This window comes from Macaca mulatta, chromosome 7 (assembly GCF_049350105.2).
Source record: "Macaca mulatta isolate MMU2019108-1 chromosome 7, T2T-MMU8v2.0, whole genome shotgun sequence".
Lineage (NCBI taxonomy): Eukaryota > Metazoa > Chordata > Mammalia > Primates > Cercopithecidae > Macaca > Macaca mulatta.
Window position 1 is genome coordinate 31,811,505 of NC_133412.1, and position 19,235 is coordinate 31,830,739.

General features: G+C 34.9%; 1 protein-coding gene across 1 annotated transcript in view; it reads left to right on the top strand.

Moving 5' to 3' along the window:
• The window catches only part of UNC13C (unc-13 homolog C), a 653,225-nt gene that overhangs the window by 521,398 nt on the left and 112,592 nt on the right, over nt 1-19,235 (top strand). Inside the window, exons 20-23 of the mRNA XM_015142282.3 lie at nt 2,552-2,648; nt 3,307-3,450; nt 8,497-8,574; nt 13,134-13,211. Coding sequence (XP_014997768.3) covers nt 2,552-2,648; nt 3,307-3,450; nt 8,497-8,574; nt 13,134-13,211 — 397 coding nt within the window. The remainder of the gene's footprint in view (nt 1-2,551; nt 2,649-3,306; nt 3,451-8,496; nt 8,575-13,133; nt 13,212-19,235) is intronic.

The window sequence follows — 19,235 nt, forward strand, 5'->3', positions numbered from 1 at the left end:
TCCCACTGAAGGCATTTTCTGATGCCTAATTTGCCTACGTGTTGAGATTGGGGCAGAAAAAAAATCAAGTAGAAAGTGGGCACTAAGAGATTTGGAACTAAGTAGATACGTTAGCAGTCTCATAGTGCGGAAGGGACAAATGTTAGAGGTCAAGGCTGGTCGCCTTTGTGCCTACTTACAGTAACAGCCTCTCCTGTTGTAGCAGTAACCACCATCTGATGCCTAATAGCATAGGGTAGTTTTATAGATTTTTATACTTTATATAAATGGAATCATACATTGTGTACAAAAAATAAGAAAGAAGGAACATTATAAACACTCCAGGCTTTCAGGTGAGACCCTTGAAGGTCTCTGCCCTAGAAATAACGGCAAAGTGGAAAGAGATCAATCTAAAACGCAACACTGTCTAGATCAAAGGTCCACAATTTTTCATGGGCAATATATAATATTCATCAAAAAATTAAAGGCTACCAGACAACAGGACTAAATGACGATCTGGAGATTATGCTTCTTCAGCAATGAATTGAAAACTCAGACCCCCCCCCAAAAAAAACAGTAAGAACAAAAAAGTTTGAGAAATATGAATAAAACATTTAGCAATATCTATCTATATAGGTGTCTATATTTCTATATATATATGTGATCAGCCAGAGTTTCCATAATTTTTCATTGACAATGCTTACACACAAAAAATCCGTATAAAATGTATAAACAAAAATGATAAAATACATATTGTTATTAGGTACACACGGTACATTTACTAATACATGTTAAGAGGGGAAATCATGTATTATATATTCCTGACACTGTAGAATTAAGACAAAAATCAACTCCAAAAAGATAATTAGATAACTAAATACAGAAAATCAGCAGAATATTCTAAATGCTCATGAGTAAAGAAAGAAATCATGGTTAAAAAAAATACAAAATATTTTGAATTCAGTGCTAATAAAATATGGCACATCCAGTTTTGTAGAATGCAGCTAAAACAGGAAGTAGATGAAAATTCAAAACGTTTTTGAAGTAGAATTTTAAAAGTGTGGTCTATTTAAAACTTTATTAAAGTTCTGTATTATAGTCACAATTGGAAAATTATATATAAATTATACCATTTAAATAACATTAAAATCACCAGAAATAAATGTGATGAATGGCATACAAGCCATCTTTTCAAGCAACTATAAAATATTATGAGAGAAATTTAAGATGAACTAAATGAAATATGTAACATTCCTAAAAAGATGCATTATTATAAAGATAGTAATTTATAAAGATAGTAATTCCCCACATGGACCTACAGTTTCAATGCAACCCTATGCACATTTCAAGAGATATTTTTGTGCAAATTGACACGATTTTTAAAGTGCACGTAGAAATGCAAAGTGCTTAAAAATACAAAGGCAATCTACAAACTGGTGAACTACATTATTGGTTATCTAATAAGATAGAGTTCTTAAGAGAGTGTCATGTTAATGCATTTCTCAGTCTGTTCTCACACTGCTATAAGAAATACCTGAGTCTAGGTAAAAAAATAAAAATTAAAATTAATAGGTTTAATTGGCTCACAGTTCTGCAGGCTGTACAAGAAGCATAGTGGCTTCTGCTTCTGGGAAGCTCCCAGAAAGCTGTCAATCATGGCAGAAGGCAAAGGGGGAGTGGGGCATCTCACATTGGGAGAGCAGGAGCAAGAGAGAGTGAGGCGGGATGTGCTGCACAGTTTTAAATAACCAGATCTCATGAGAACTCAAACACTATCACAAGAAGAGCACCAAGGGGATAGTTCTAAACTATTCATAAAAACTCCACCTGCATTATCAAACCACCTCCTACCAGGCCCCACCTTCAACATTGAGGACTACAATTTGACATGAGATTTGGTGGGGACACAGATCCAAACCATATCAGTACATAACAAATGAACCAAGGGAACAAAATAGTCCAGAGGCCAATTCACGTGTATGGCATTACCTGATTTACATCAAAGATGCAAATTCAATGCAGTGGGGGAATAAATGGTGCTCTAAATAAATGGTGCTAGATCAACTGAGCATACATACAGAAAAAAGAATTTATGCTCAGAATGGAGAAAAAATATCTTAAACAATTTCCAAAAATCAATTGTCCATAGATTATAGATGATAACTAAGAAGTCCGAGGTAAGCACCCAGGATCAGTTACAGATTAATGTGAATGGGTAGAAGCTCAATGGCAAAGAATTAAAAAATTAATAAATGGGTTGATAGGGAAGAGAGCACACAAGGTCTACATTTTACAAGAGTTTGACTTTTGAAGGGAATTACAGCGTAGCTGTTGGAAACTAAGCATATTTGAGACAGCATGGGAAGAACCAAACTGGGTAGAGGTTGGAGGTAAAGAGGAGGAGATTGATTTAATGGAGAACAGGTAAAGGTCTCTAAGACCTTTACTGCAAGAGAGAATGAAAGGAGATTGTTGATTCTGAATTACTCTCATATACAAAAAGAGCAACATTCCTGTTAATTATATGCAAATGATGTCCTTTGTGGTAGGTAACATTATTAATTTGTTACAGGTGGTTTGAACCTTTTGTCATGCAGTGGCTAGATGAAAACGAAGATGTGTCGATGGAATTCCTTCATGGAGCATTGGGAAGAGACAAAAAAGATGGAGTGAGTTTAAATCACCTTCAGAATGTTCATTGCCATGATTCAGTCACATTGCTTACTTTTAACCTAATGGGAATTATTAGACTCATCGTTATTAATTGTTTCCATTCCCAATGACCAAAACTAATGTAAAACACAATTTCAGTGGTCTGGTCAGAACCCTAGAAACTTGCCTAAATTTATTTAAAAAAAAAAAAATCAGTCACCCATTTTTCCCAAGTTTTTCTTTAATTCTTACATTAATCTGAATCTACAGGTTCCCTAAGCTTGTACAAAACATCTTTGTTGTCCTGGAACTTTTCCAGGATTTCTAGATTAGGAGCAGACATTCTCCCAGTCTCTTTGCAGCAGCTCCCAAAATCTTGAGCCACAATCGACTTGCTAAGCTAACCTATTCCCTGTGGGGAAAATGAAATACAAAAGAACCAGTACCTCAATTCTGCAGTGGAAAAACCAATTAGCAGCAGCTTGCCCCGTGATATTAGTTCCACCACACTTTCTGGCAAAGGAAATTAATGATTTTAAAGTGCGTAGGCATTTTATTACTGGGAAATGTAGATATATGATGCGGGAGATTCAGTTGTTGATGGGAAATAATGAGGAATTTCCCATTCCCCCTCTAATGCACTGTTTGGGATGGCTTCACCTCCTCTCCTCACAGTTCCAGCAGACATCTGAGCATGCCCTCTTTTCTTGCTCCGTGGTTGATGTGTTTGCTCAGCTGAATCAGAGCTTTGAGATTATTAAGAAACTGGAATGCCCTAATCCTGAAGCGTTATCTCACTTAATGAGAAGATTTGCAAAGGTAGGTTAAATAAAATGAGTCTTCTTTTTTTCTGGGTCTGTGGCGATCTGAAAAAATGCTATTGTTTTATGGTGTTAGTCTTCTCTGACACCCCTACCCCAATTTATTTGTAATTCTCTACTAGTAAGTTCAGTTATTTCCAAGATTCGCATCTGATTTCCTGCACTTCCTATTTCTTTAATGCAGATTTATCATCTTAAAAACCCATTTATTGTTCACATCGATGACTTAGCTACTTATAATCGAAGAAATTACCATAGATTTCCAAATTACTCACATTTCAAATGTGGTGTTTTCTAGCTGAAAGTAAGCCTTGGCAATTGCATATTCATTAATTAGGAAGACTAACCTCCTACTTTTAAAATATTAAATAACAGCCAAAAATCATTTATTTAAACCATTCTTAGAGATGACACTCTTAGTCCTCTTGGATGATACTAATTTCCCAATATAGTGAAATCTATAGGAGAGTAATTCTAAAAATTCTCTAAGTGTTTTCTTGATGAGCAGCTGTGTTTGGGTGAATGCCAAGAAAAGAATGAAACTGGGTCATTAGGAATAGTGTTTGAAAAAGTATGTCACGTACTATTCTTGGAATTCTGTAGGATTTAGGGGAAGCAGGATCATATGAGAATTTAAAAATCCCAGGGTAAATATATTTAGGTTAATATATTTAGTAACATATTATAATTGTACCTGATATTAGAAAAGTAACTAGAATTCACCCTCAGAGTAGTCAAGCAGGTAGGTTATGTAAGTTGGGAGACACGAGTGCACGGTAACAGGGTAGAAGGAATGCTGAATTGAGATTTCTAGACCCAGGGCTCCAGCCACCCCTTGGTAGCTCTGACCTTTCTTCAGCTGTAATACTGAACTTACCCACAATAAGCCTGCTGGGGTATAACCAAATGTACTGAATGGAAGTGTAAAAAGGTGGGAGGTCACAAGGAAGGTCTTAGAATCACACTCAGGAAAACACATTCTCTGAGGCAAGAAGAAAAGAATCAGTTCCATGTATTACTGAGGAGATGTGTGCTTTTATTGGCGCAATAAAAAAAATCAATTAAGTAAAACATTTTTAATCCATGGAAATTCAATAATATCCAATTGTCAACAGGAAATAATGTAATAACGATGAGAAGCATTTTCTGGAAAAGAAGAAATTAGTAATTTTCATTGAAAAAGAAATTCTCTTTTATTAGAATGATTTGAAAATCTCTTGCAAGCATTTTTCTTTAACTCTTGCAGTGACTTACTATACAGAATAATAAATAAAAAGCAAAATCAATTAAACATAAAAATAAGTAAAATCAGTCAAATCCATTTTATCATTGTCAGCCTTTCTTTTTTCTTTTTTTCCTTTTTTTTTTTTTTTTTTTTTGAGACAGAGTCTCGCTCTGTCACTGGAGTACAGTGGCACAATCTCGGCTCACTGCAACCTTCACCTCCCAGGTTCAAGTGATTCTCCTGCCTCAGCCTCCCAGGAGTAGCTGGGATTATAGGTGTTCGCCACCATACCCGGCTAAGTTTTTCCATTTTTGGTGGAGAAGGGGTTTCTCCATGTTGGCCAGGCTGGTCCCAAACTCATTATCTGCCTTTCTATCTATAATTTGTATTTTATATAACAAAACAGATAAAAAATGGTTTGTGTTTACTGTAATTAGCCATTTCACAAGAACTGCAAACTATTGGAATTTGTTTTTATTTCATCAGATGTGACTGACTAATTCGTCTTGAAAACTCTACCCTTCTAAGTATTGGAATCCTTATATCAAAATATTCTAAAATCTCATTATCTTTATGGGATTTATATTGATTTAAACAGTCTCCTGGAGATAAGACATGTTAATTGTATCTGTAGAGATTTTTAAAATTTTGCATTTTAAAATGGGATTTAAAGGGACAATTTATTCTTACTAAACAGGATATAAGACTGAAAAAGGTACCAAACAAAATGCTTCAAATTTCATGTCAAGAACATTCAGAAGCTATGATGAGTGATAAAATGGGTACATGAGTAGTCAATATTCCTATGACTATACTACTGCTCTTGACAAGTATGGGTAATTTAATTTTAAAAATAGATATGAAGTAATGTTATTTTTAATATTGCTTAAAAACAAACAAACAAATATTAAGTCCTGGGTATGAGTCTGGCTGTTTGCCAGGTGTGAGATACTGTGGTAAATGACGCACACATATTTCTATTCCTTGTTCTCTGGGAAGATAATTATAATTTTTAAAAATAATAATGATAATTCATTGAGCATTATTATATGCTAATCACTTTATATATTTTCATATTCTTCACAACCATCTAATTAAATAGGTGCTATTATTTTCCCTCATTTCCATCCATGATGAAACACTAAAAATGTTTAAATAATTGAAATGATATGGATAGAATCCTTTCAACCACTAAACTATACTCCCTTCTCATTCTGGTGTGATCAGAACTAAGTTAGAAATTTGGAGAATAGAATCTCACTATTTGTTTTTTACCCTTAAGGTCAAACCCAGGGATTTATGGTGGCAGAAATGGGAGACCCCATCTTACGTTGGATGTGTTCAAATGCATTACATAAATCAGTGAAGTCACATTTCTAATGTTGCTGAACCAATAGACAGTTTTCTTGTCTTCCTTGTGTTGTTCTAATACTGCATTGTTCCATGCATAAAATGTGAATGAAAAGATGGATTTTGAACCACACTTCTTATCTTACTGATCATAAGAGCAATGCACTAGATGGAATAACTGGAAGTGTTGGCAGGATATTTAGCCCACTCCTAATAGGGTGGCATTAGCTCAGAAAAACACAATGCCTTTGTCTGAGTAATTGATGGCCATCCTACTCAATACTCCACCAGTAGCTGTGTGTCAAATCAGAACTGATCATAGCTGAAAGATATTTTAGTCACCCTGTCTGATCCTTTAAATGCAGCAGAATCACTCTCTGTACTGCCACACTCCCATTAGAATTTCATGTTATTTAATCTGGAACTTTTTGAATAGCAGCTCTTTATAGGTATCCATAAAAGAACCCTCTACTCCTCATGACTGTTTCTTTAGAACAAGATGCAGCAGCCCCTGCTAGGCTGTTTGTTCCCTCCCTCTGCACTGTACTCTCTTCTGAAGACCAGTAGTTCCCCAAAGATAAAATCATGACCGAAGCTCACACACCCAGAAGTCCTATGTTCCAGGCCTTGCCAGGTGCCCCTTCCATCACAGCTCCTCTCTGAAGACTTACCTCCACCCTGTCATGCATTCGTTAAGATAGTGCTTCTCAAACTTTGTATGCATTGGAATTACCTTAGACTTGTTAAAACCCAGACAGATGGGGACCACCTCTAGCATTTCTGACGTGGTAATTTGGGATAGGACCAGATAATCTGCATGTCCAACAAGTTCCCAGGTGATGCTTATAAGGCTACTGATTCCAGAACTACATTCTGAGAACCAATGAATTAAGCATGTCATAAGCAACAGCTTATTAGTGTTAAAGAGCTATTGTGTGGTAGTGGTTTACTTAGCTGAATAAATTTGAATGAAATTGAAGTTGCCCACAAAATGTACATTGCACGCTCTCGTTCAAGTGACATCGTACATTAGTAAAGATGGGAGTTATTATAGCAGTGTACTTGCAACTCTTACAGGCACATAGCTTTAAGCTATATTCTTTTTTTTTTTTTTTTTTTTTGAGACAGTCTCGCTCTGTCACCTAGGCTGGATATATTCTATATGACTGTGCACTTTTTCTTACCTGCAGCCCATCCTGGCTTGCTAACGATTGGCGTTTGTAGGCTAGTACATGTGACATCCCAGGATCCCTTGTCTCTAGGCATAAATTCAAGGGACTAGGGTTTTTCTATGAAGTATACTCAAGCTGTAGGCCGTAGGACATACTTCAAGAATGATTGTAAAGAATATCCAGCTCCTCTTTCTTCTTTAGAAAACAATAAAAAACAAAAAACAAAACCCAGGCTGTTCAGCAAGTCACCTGGCAGCTGTAGGATGTAGAGGAAGCAAAATCATAAGAATTTTAAAATCTCACATGGCACTAAGTTGTAGAGGATTTTCACATAGCCCAAACTTTACCTTAAGTAAGTTACAATGTCTGAGTTACAACGATTGCCTAAAGTCAGGTTTATGGTTTGTGTTTATATGTTGTTGTGTATGCAATACAATATAATGATTCTTCAAGTTTATGATGCCATCAAGAAGCTGTAGACTGAGAGTAGTGTTCATATGTACAAACGAATAAGTATTTCATAGGTAAGTCCAAAGTAATTCAACGTTATGTCTAAAGTAAAATTTGAAGAGACACATTTGGAAGATAATTCAGTCTGATCAACCATCTGTTTATCAGGATTTATTGGTCTGCTGCTTGATAACATTTTATATTTTTCAAGGTCAACTTTGTATTTGAGTTGATGCATATTATCACGTTACTGTGTACTTCAACACACTATTGATTTTCTGTCTGTGTGTTATCTCTTATTTCAGGATTTCATTGTGATTTTAAAAGTGTGTAAGCAAGCTTATAATCAATTTAGCAAATTCAGGTTTATAAATTAAACATTCTTCTTCAGCTTAACTCTTTGGAGTGTCTCCCTCAGTTGATTTTGAGCCACTAAGAAAATTCAGATATATGTTGTACAAATAAGAAAATAAAAGCTTTTTAGTCTTTACTTTGCTATCAAAAGAGATGACATTTCTACTGCTATTTGCCTTACCTCTTCTAAGAAAATCATATCTACATTCGGCTTATAATTTAATCTGTGTATAAAAGCAGTAGAGTGCAAACTCATTCATGCATCTTTAAGTAATTGAAATAAAATTTAATTAACGTAGTTTATTTTCCTCTGTTTTGCATAATTAATGAACGCAGAGGGCATTCTTAGGCTCAGAAACAGTTATTAGAGAGAGAAAAAAATGTAGAACTAAGATGAAAAAGGCAGTAAGAAGGTAACTTAGGATTAAACTTTACAGTGTATTTGTAAACTACATACTTACCTGGGTCAAGTTCACAATGTTTTCTTTCTTAGACTATCAACAAAGTGCTGCTCCAGTATGCTGCAATTGTATCAAGTGATTTCAGTTCCTATTGTGATAAGGAAAATGTGGTAAGTAAAAATGTCTCTACTCTCAAGTATCTCTCAGTTGAGATTTACTTCTTCAAAGTATGAGTAAGCAAGAGAAATTGTTGGCTTTCAGTTTTCATATAGGATAATAAGAAATAAGGATCTTAAGAAGTTGAAAACTTCTCCAGGGTTCTTGAACCGGTTTTAATACAGGATTTACAGGAAGGTTGAGAGTGTCTCAGTGCCAGCCAACTGTGGTTTTCCATGTGATAAGGAACAAGACTAGAATAAATAATTGAAAATTCACATATAAAATACTGGAGCTGAGAAAAACAAGGGACTTAAAAATTAGATGAGTATTGGCACCAACTAGTTTCATGTTGGCACTAATACTAAAATAAGTGTAATTTAGTCTTTCAGTTTTCAAATAAATTGCAAAGGTAAATATATGTGACAATGCTGATTTCTATTCTGAATTATTAAAATAGCTTTTTTAGATGATTGAGAAAATGTTTATAAAATTCAAACTAGTATTGAAACTTCATAAAAGGCATAAAGAAAAGTGAGATAAAGGTATTTGAAATATAGTCAGATTTATTTTATGATGGAAGGTGAAAGCTTTCTTATCAATCTGTAATATTAGGAGAAATACAATGGCAGCATTGTAAACATTTTGAAAAACAGTAGCTCTGAAAAAAAAAGTGTTTAAAAAGTGAGTATAGGGTTTTTAAAAAAAAAAAAAAAAAAAAGGTTTTCCCCCTCAAAAAATCAGTTTCGCTATCAGGTGAATCTAAATTATTCTAAAGAAAGCTACTAGTTTTCTCCCTGAAACCTCATTGACCTCTTGCTGACAGCTCATTAAGATAAGTCAGTCCTAATGGTTCTTGAGAATTCTATAAGATGCTTCTTTTCCTTAAATTAATATGCTGCCCAGCAATTTTATTAGAACTTTTTGACAACTCAAACAATGATTTCTAATTGCTCTTGATTATACTCAAAAAGCAAGATATTTATTTATTGAAAGTATGTTATTTCTGATTAAAAGATAATACATGTCTAAAGTGTTACATTGAAAATGCAAACAGTATCTGATAATTTCACAAGAGGATCTTGTTTATATTAGGACAGCCAAATTGAAGATTTTGAAAAGTGGTCGTGAACTCCTAAGGCTAATTCCTGCCATTCAGAAAGGCAAATTAGTTTTTAAAAGCCCCTGCAGAGTTCACGTTATGTATTAACATTCTATATTTTACATTGAATAAACACTGAGATAAAAATCATAACCCAGTGTTTATTATATTATTCTATGTACTCTTTCTGTAGGTTTTATACTTTTAGAAATTAAATCTTTATAAAAAGAACCAAACGCCCTCCAAATATTACAGCAAAGAAACTTCCTTTTTCTTCCCTCGGTGCTTTTCTTCTGTAATTACTAATATCTTGACCAGCCTTATACACTATTGCTTAAATGCCAAATATCATTTTAGCTTTTATAAAAGAATATCACTTGGTTACTTGGCTTATGTTTTCATTCAAGGCAAATTGAAGTGCTTTTGTACATTTCCATGAGTATATATAGTTACTATTACAGATACTTATTTATAATTATTTCAGTATAAGATTTCAATATCAAGACCACTGAAACTTGTACATCTTTCAGTATATCTATGGTAATATATCTATTTCATCTGCAAATTGAGCTAGAAGCCTCTTAAGATAGACATCATTTAAGATATGACCATAATATAGGCCAGGTTTGGAAGCTCACACCCGTAATTCCAGCGTTTTTGGAGGCCAAGGTGGGCAGATCACCTGAGGTCAGGAGTTCAAGACCAGCCTGGCCAACATGGTGAAACCCTGTCTCTACTAAAAATACAAAATGTGGTGGCATGCACCTGTAATCCAAGCTACTTGGCAGGCTGAGGCAGGAGAATTGCTTGAACGCGGGAGATGGAGGTTGCAGTGAGCCAAGATTGTGCCATTACACTCCAGCCTGGCCAAAAAAGAGTGAAACTCTGTCTCAAAAACAAACAAACAAAAAAGATATGGCCATAACATTTGAGTTCTTGGGGTTTAGAATTAAAGACCAGAGTTAAATAAAATATCCATGTCAGAATAATTTGTTTTCTACTGTAACATTTTAAATTGGAAATGGGTCAAAATATTTTTATTCATTTTATTTCATATTCCAAAATATAGCAAGACATCACAATCTAAATTAGAATTACTTTTATTTTGAATAATTTAAAAAATATTTTTAAACTCAGAAATACTTCGACCCTGTAGAAATATTCCTAGTCTGAAAAACACTAAATTTCATATTCACTATGTTTCAGTTTCCTAACTTTGTTCCAGATTGAGATAAAATTAAAGGTATTATTATATTTTTAGGGAAAAAATCAAGATATGAGAATAGGAAGATACAAATTACTTTAACATAGGTTGTTTTATCTCACTAAACTCCTCAAAAAGTAATATCCTTGAATTAGGGTAAAGTTTCCTTTGCTGTCAGTTTCTTTTTTTCATTCACTATGAAGTTGTTCTTTTTTTCATTTACACTGAAATTGTTGAAAGTAAAAACTTTCATGATTAAATTTAAGGTGAATTTGTGTAATCTGTTCCCAGGAGCAGTTTGATGAATTGATTCAGTAAAATTGAACTTTGAACATTTCAAGGTCAGGGAAATCTTAATGAAAAGGGAGAGTCTCATATTTATTTTTGTCTCCCTCTGGATAACTGCATCTCTTTTTTTTTTCTCTGTAGTCTAACTTGGGGTCAATAGTTATCCATGTCACGTGAGCCAAACTGTCCATGTTCATTTGGTTCTCAGTAGCTCTTTTTAATCAGAAATCATCATAGTAAGAAGAGTTGGCAGCTGGCCTTTCTTTATTTATAAAGCTGATACTAGGGTCCTGTTATATGTGACAGTAAAGATTAGCTTGAATGTTAATATCAAATAATCTAAGAAGAGTCTATCAAGCTAACTTAGACCTATGAGAAACCAGGTGATAATAACCCCTCACCCATGTAATCTTACTGCTTCTCATTATAAGTCATTGTTTTACTTTGACCTTGGATTTCTCCCTGGTGTGACTGCCCAAATTCACACCAAATCTTCCCATTCTGCCATTAAAAATAAATGCCAATGACCCTACAAACTAGTGAAAAGATAGGCTATTTGCTTATTTTGTGGACTTTGGGTCAAGATGCTGAATCCTCTGAAAATGTGGCCCTACTCACTATGGAAAGGACTAAGCCCAGATCAAGTAGTACTCAATTATGGCTATGGATCAGAATCATTTGTGGAACATTTTGATTCAGCTAATTAAAACAGAATCTTTGGGGGATACATCTCAGATATCTGTGTTAAAAAATAAAGTTTTTAAGTGACTGGAATCAAGGAAACAGAAAGGAATTTTTAAATTCTTTGCATAAATCAAAGTGATGATGTGGTCACTTTAAGAGTCAAGTAGAAAGTTTTTCAAAGGTCATTAATGTGGCTAAAGTAATAATAAAATCTTTCCACTGATAAGAGCTAACACCTCTCTGACATCCCGTGAGTCCTTTGCATGACTCTGGTTATTGGCTTATTTCCCAGCAACTTGGAAGATACATCCATTTTCCTTCCTTTGTCTGTTTATCTTTCTGTGTCTGTTTTCCTCTGATATACTGGCTCTTAGGAATCAATATACAGCAAAGATTAAATGATTCTACAACTATTATGGATTGTTTTCTAATTGTGGATTAATTTTAACTATTCTAAGTTCACATCTAGAGCTGTCACAAAGCTTTACATCTTTGTTATTGTTATATTTCTGGATCCTTGGAAACAAGTAGAGAAACATTTTCTAAGCCTGTATTTATTATATGTACACCACTGTGCAGTAGTTTGTGAGTAAGAAAAGCAGAAAGAGACACAGCAGCATGTACAATGTATTCAAGGTTGGCCGGTGAGAGTGAAAACCAACTCAAATGTAAAGCAATATAAAACAAATGCCAAGTGAGAGGTAAGATAAAATCCAGGAAAAAAGAACACTCTAACCTAAATGATGGATATGAGTCAAATAAGCAAAGAGGAAAATGAGAAGAGAAACACGGGTTAAAGCCAGAGGCAAAAGGCTTTGAATACTAGCATGTGGTCTTTATCTGCAGCCAGAAAATATATTTAAGTTTATTTTTTATATGTTTTTGCATATAAAAGAATCACATGGTATTTTGTTTTCTAAAACAGTAAAATAATAGAAGAATTTAAGCTAACCTTTTTCTAAAAGTAAATCTCTAAAAGCAAAAAATGTGCTTACTTTCTAAGTATGAAATGTTACAATGTTAAAGATAAAAGAAACTTTAGCAGCAAAGTTTTGCTCCAACGGTTTATTGTCTGAGTATGTTATTAAATTTCATTCCCCAATGTGGCATTATATTTTTCCATTTCCCTTCTTAACTGTTACAAACTATAATGTCGAAATGGCAGAATTATTATATACATCAAATATACTAGGAAGCCAAGATAGCTATTTGTAACCACCTGTTAAGTTAAACTCATTCAACAATTTTATATAAAATCATTGCTCATAATATTCTTTTTTTTTCTATATTTAAAGCCCTGTATCTTGATGAACAATATTCAACAATTGCGGGTCCAGCTGGAAAAAATGTTTGAATCCATGGGAGGGAAAGAGGTGGGTATCTTTTTCTCCTACGTTTGCTAAAATCTTACTTAGAGATTATTAGCAGCATATCTCTTGCTATGAAAGAGTCTTAAGTTTTAACATGGCTAACTAAGAACAGGAGTTGATAATAATCTAAAATGTCATTAGCAACTAAAATGATTATTATCCACAACAGAATACTTTAGTACACACATTAGAAGTATGAGTGGGAGGCAGAAGATAGTAGCCTTTGGTCTTATGTGTGTGCACATGTGTGCTGGTATGTGCAGTCACATATACACGCATATATATTTGTATGCTAATGATTTGTAAAGTTCCATAAATTGTGTTTTTCACTGTCTTGTACAATGTCAGTTTGATATCAATGTTCTGAAATATGCTTTGTGGTGCTATTTGTTTTTGATGTACTGGTAGTTCAGTTTTTTTTTTTTTTGAGAGGAGTCTCGCTCTGTCGCCCAGGCTGGAGTGCAGTGGCACAGTCTCGGCTCACTGCAAGCTCCGCCTCCTGGGTTCACGCCATTCTCCTGCCTCAGCCTCCTGAGTAGCTGGGACTACAGGCGCCCACCACCAGGCCCGGCTAATTTTTTTTGTATTTTTAGTAGAGACGGGGTTTCACCATGTTAGCCAGGATGGTGTCGATCTCCTGACCTCGTGATCCACCCACCTCGGCCTCCCAAAGTGCTGGGATTACAGGCGTGACCCACCGCGCCCGGCCGGTAGTTTATTTTTCACATCGAGAAAGTTGTCAAAAATGTGTTGTGTGCTGTGTCTGTAATGTGTCGTGTCTTTGTCTAACATCTTTGACTTGCAATTCCATGAGCAGAAGAAGGAAGGAGAAAGATTCTTTTATGAGGTTTGTGATAGTAAGCATCTTTTCCCTTACCTGGCTGTTTCCTCCAACCTTCACTCCATACCTAAAGATCATTGCATTTTCTACTTATTCTCATTTGCTTGTTTGGAACAGACAGAGAGTGAAATACTAGCTATGCACCTGCATCTTCCTGCCTGCCACAGTCTTCTCTTTCATAAACTGACCTAAGCATTCAGGGATTGAGGACTGGAGAAGGTGCTGAGAGGGAGGGTCACAAAGCAGGGTTTCTCCCCATGCCCTCATTCCCCTTGAAACAATCTCAAGGGCAGCTATGTCAAGAATATGTAGATAGATATTTCTGTTTAAGATTCCTTTACATTGTTCCTTCGTGTGGGAAAGTTTCTGAGATGTGCGTAATGCTAAGATGCATTTCAAAGTAAATATCCCTTTTATTTCTAAATTTATGTGGCTACAAATGTTTCTTTTAAGATTTTCTTCTTCCCATGTGATTTTGCTTTTAACCTCAAGGAGATGTTTTTACACTTCCCCAATGTCTATTTCTTTTTCAGTATTTTGAAAAATGAACTTGCTATTTAGCATTCTACAATGGAGAAACACTAGAATACATGTGCGATGATGCAAAACTTTAAAAAAATGAACCTTTATGAGCTGTGCCTTCGTTGCAATCTCAGTTTTATTTGTATAAAATAAGGCCTCATTCCTTAAAGTGTGTTAATGCTTTATGTAAAGTTTGAGGCCATTGATCTTATTTTGAAATTATTCTGCTGAATTAGGTGAGCACAACCAATTAAGGAACATAACATGAGATTTCCTTTTCAATTTTACTGATGTTTTATATTCAGACTTGAAGTCCACTTAGCATTTAGAAAAATGATGAAGAAATTATTGATTTCATCTGGGAAATATTATCTCCTTTCTGTAAATTTTAAAGCCCACAAATCATTTAAGAATAAAGTTCTATTTAAAATGTCATATTTCCATAAATTTCTCCTTATGCTACTTATGCTATTTCATTACTATTCTGTGTTTGAACTCTAATGTGAATAACATATTGCTGAACTGAATTTAACCAGACAAATCAGACCTGTACTTAAGGGAAACTGTATGGGCCAAGTCCCTTGCTCATTAAAAATGTTATAAAGTGGCTTCTTCCCCAGTCAAAACTGAATTCCTTATTTCAGATAGAATTGCTGGTTTGAAATATACAGGTTTCACACTATATATTTTATTTCAAATATATGACTAAACCATATAACTCCTCCTCTTATTGAAGAAAATAATGAAAACAAATACTGAACTTGGTGCCTTCTCCCTTTAAAACTCTTGCAATGGCCGGGCGCGGTGGCTCAAGCCTGTAATCCCAGCACTTTGGGAGGCCGAGGCGGGCGGATCACAAGGTCAGGAGATCGAGACCACAGTGAAACCCTGTCTCTACTAAAAATACAAAAAAAAAAATTAGCCGGGCGCGGTGGCGGGCGCCTGTAGTCCCAGCTACTCAGGAGGCTGAGGCAGGAGAATGGCGGGAACCCGGGAGGCGGAGCTTGCAGTAAGCCGAGATCGCGCCACTGCACTCCAGCCTGGGCAACAGAGTGAGACTTCGTCTCAAAAAAAAAAAAAAAAAAAAAAAACTCTTGCAATGTCTATTTGATAAAGTCCTCAGACACAATTTAAGAAGAAAACGTAATTAAATTAGTGAAATAAAATGAATGCCTAGATTCTAACAATGTAATCTGCTCCTTTGTTTTTCTAAATATTTTTTTCATTTATTTCCTTCCTTTCTCTACCCTTTTCTGTGATTTTCTATTTCTCCTGTTTTCTTTTTCTCCTATGCATAGATCTTTTCTCTTATTCTCTTCCATTTTCAGCTCAAAGTTTTAGGTAGGGCCAGTCAGAGTTGGCACAGAGATTGATGAAATGTCAGGAGGAAGCAAGACTTGCATTCAAGTCTGAGTGCATCATGTGTCCTCCCAGAAAACAGAAGCTTAATTGATACAGAATTATGATAGAGTTTCTGATTACTCTGGGGTCTCTAGGCAACATAATTTCAAAATAATAAGCAGAGTTCTTCCAATATTGTTGTATAAACATAGCAGTATCTAAATGGTTTCCTTAACTTAGGACTTTTATAAAGATGAAAAAGGATTTGATTGAAAATTACAGCATTCACCCTTTGATATGAGAAAATTACAGAATTCACCCTTTCATATGCAACATGTGATACAGACATGTTCAGGGGCCTTTAAAAGTTATACAATGTGTTCCAATTCAAATTCCCATTTTTTCCTTGCAGTAGAACTGGTTGTAAAACCTTTGACTGGTATTGTAACCAGTTCCACTGTAAATAAGGGAAATATTCCAGGCTAGACCTTATTTTTCTTTTAAGAGTTTCTTTTTATTTTATCCCGCACCATCTGTGCTGAGATACATACTTCTTGCTATATAAATTAAATAGCAAATAATTGCTTGTGCACTTGCTCAAAATGGTTTTTAATGCTATGTGTTTATTAGTTGGCTTCTAACAACGGCATTGCTTTCCTCTAATATTATACCACCTGCAAAGTGCTGGCTGCTTACAGGCATGACTGTGTGCTGCTGCAGCTCCCTGCTGCTTTAACCTGATCACCGTGTAGTTGAGGCAGCTGTTTTTTCTTCACAGAATCAGCCTCTTTTCCCTCTGGAAATAAAAAGTGTTTAAAACCTTTCTTCAGTGGAAAAATCCATTCTCTGTATGGAGTTCAAATGGAAGCATTGCTTTAACACCATGATGATCTTGGGATTATGTTTTTGACAATGGTTCCTAAAACAGTCACTTAAGCAATCTTTGTTAGACAGTTGCATGCACAATATCCTATGGGCCATGTCAGCACATTTACTTTCTAATGCCCTATTTAGGGGGGAAAAAAGTCAAAAGAGAAAAGCCAACCACTAATTTTCTTCTCCTATAAAAGTGATTTTCCAACATACTTCTCTGCATACAAATCAGGGGCATGTTTTGGCATAACATCTCTGATTCCTCTAGAGAATATAAAAAAATAAATCTCACAAATCATGAAGAAAAACTAACCTTTAGGAATAGAGTACAGAGTCTGTTTTTTTAAAAGCACCTCAGGGGATTTTTTCTGTGGATACAGTTTTGGGAATCACTATACTAAAACAAATAAAATAGCCAGCCCATGTTATAGATGTATTAGAGCTACAAGTTAATTTACACTACAATCCCCGTACAATATTACCTGTCCCTTTATGACACAATAACAACAAAATGATTATCAGGGTGCCATGTAATAATTTTCATTCATTGGTGAGTGATTACTTTGGGTTACATTATGTTAATAGCTTAGTTATTTCATGAATATAATTTATTATCTATCAATTGCAAATAATTACTTAGCTTGTATTTATTTTGTAATAAAAACACATTGCTGAAGCCCGTGAAAAGGATTTATCATTAATTTGCAATCTAATATATACAGGTATATGAAAAAAATCCAAAATTTAATTTCTTTTCAGGAAGTTTTAAGATATGGATTTTGAAACTCTAAAGAACTTGTATTATGATAATTGATTTAGAAGGTGCATTTATCCTTCACAATATTTTATTGGTGCAGTCATTTTAAATGGTAGAATCCACAGTTATCCATCAGACCGCTAACTGTTGATGTTACTTCAAATTGTAGTTAGCCATTATTAATATATTTAGGGGAAAAGAAGGGTTCGTTTGTTCAGCTAAATTATTTTAATCTGTTGACCACAGGCAGCTCAATTAGGTAAAATGATAATGCTATTTTTATTGTTATGACTAAAAAAAGGATTGACTCTTCTGTGTCATATGCATGGTGGTAAAATTTCCCATGAGAGTAACTTCACATAAGTCCAGGCAGAATGAAACCAAGGAATCTGGACCCTAATCCCATTATTCTAAATATATGTATCTTTTAATGGTCAACTAAATTATTCTTTTATTTCAGAGATGTATATCTATGTCGCTTTTAATTTTTAATGAGAAATTTGATGTGTCAACTAGAAATTGCATCTGACTGCCCAAAAGTGTGTGTATGTAGCTCATTGAAATTCATTGTAATACCTATTAGCCACATGGACTCAGTCATTAGCTAAGCAACCCTAGAACAGGAAGGAAAAACATTAGTCTTCATCATTTTTCACTTGCCACTATCCTCTCACCTTTATATGTGCTGAGGCAACAGGAGATGAAAGATCAGAGTTTTAAAGGAAATAATACTCCATGACAGTAGTTCTTCTTGAACTTCAGCAGGCATCAGAACTACCTGATGAGTTTATGAAAACGCACGTCACTGAACTCTACCCCCAGTGTATTGATTCAGTGTATTTGGGGCAGGGCCAGGTGATTTGCGTTTCTAAGGAATCTCTGGGTGATGCTGATGCTACTGGTCTGGGCACCATGCTTTGAGAATTGCTGCTCTATGCTTTTTGAAAAGGAATAAGGCCAGGTGTGGTAGCTCATGCCTGTAATCCCAGCACTTTGGGAGGCCAAAGTGGGTGGATCACCTGAGGTCAAGAGTTCGAGATCAGCCTAACATGGCAAAAACCTGTTTCTACTAAAAATACCAAAAATTAACCAGGCATGGTGGCGGGCACCCGTAATCCCAGCTATAGCGGCCAAATTTTACGTTCAGGTTTCTAATCTGTCTCACCTTTTCTTAATATAGAGATATAGGTTACTAGTTAATACATTAATAAGAATTAATCTACTCTTCTCATATTTTCAGGAATTACAAAATATAGAATAAAGTAAATTATCAAGTATATATTAGCTAATAAAATAGACCATTTCAAATTGTCACATATCTTTCTTTCAGTTCTAAAACTGTTTTCTAAAGCAATTTGAAAAGTTCTTATTTCGTTAGAATATCCATTGTTGCCTACTTGTATGTATTTTATCTGCAGGTGGGCAGAAGTTGGGGTACAAAATAAAAAGATTTTTTAATGCCTAGGGCCCCAAGGAGATTACAAGGTGTAGGAGATTTGGTGAAACAATAATTAGACTAGAGATGCCTTTTAGCACTTACTGAAGGATATTCAGAAGCCAGCTGTTCCACGTCTTTCCACACCACCATAAGCGTCTCTTCCCCTTGGGGCTGACTGCTGTATGAAGAAACGATGTGAGCACACTGAATAAGGTGACAGAATTTACTCCTTCACTAATTCATTCAACAAATATT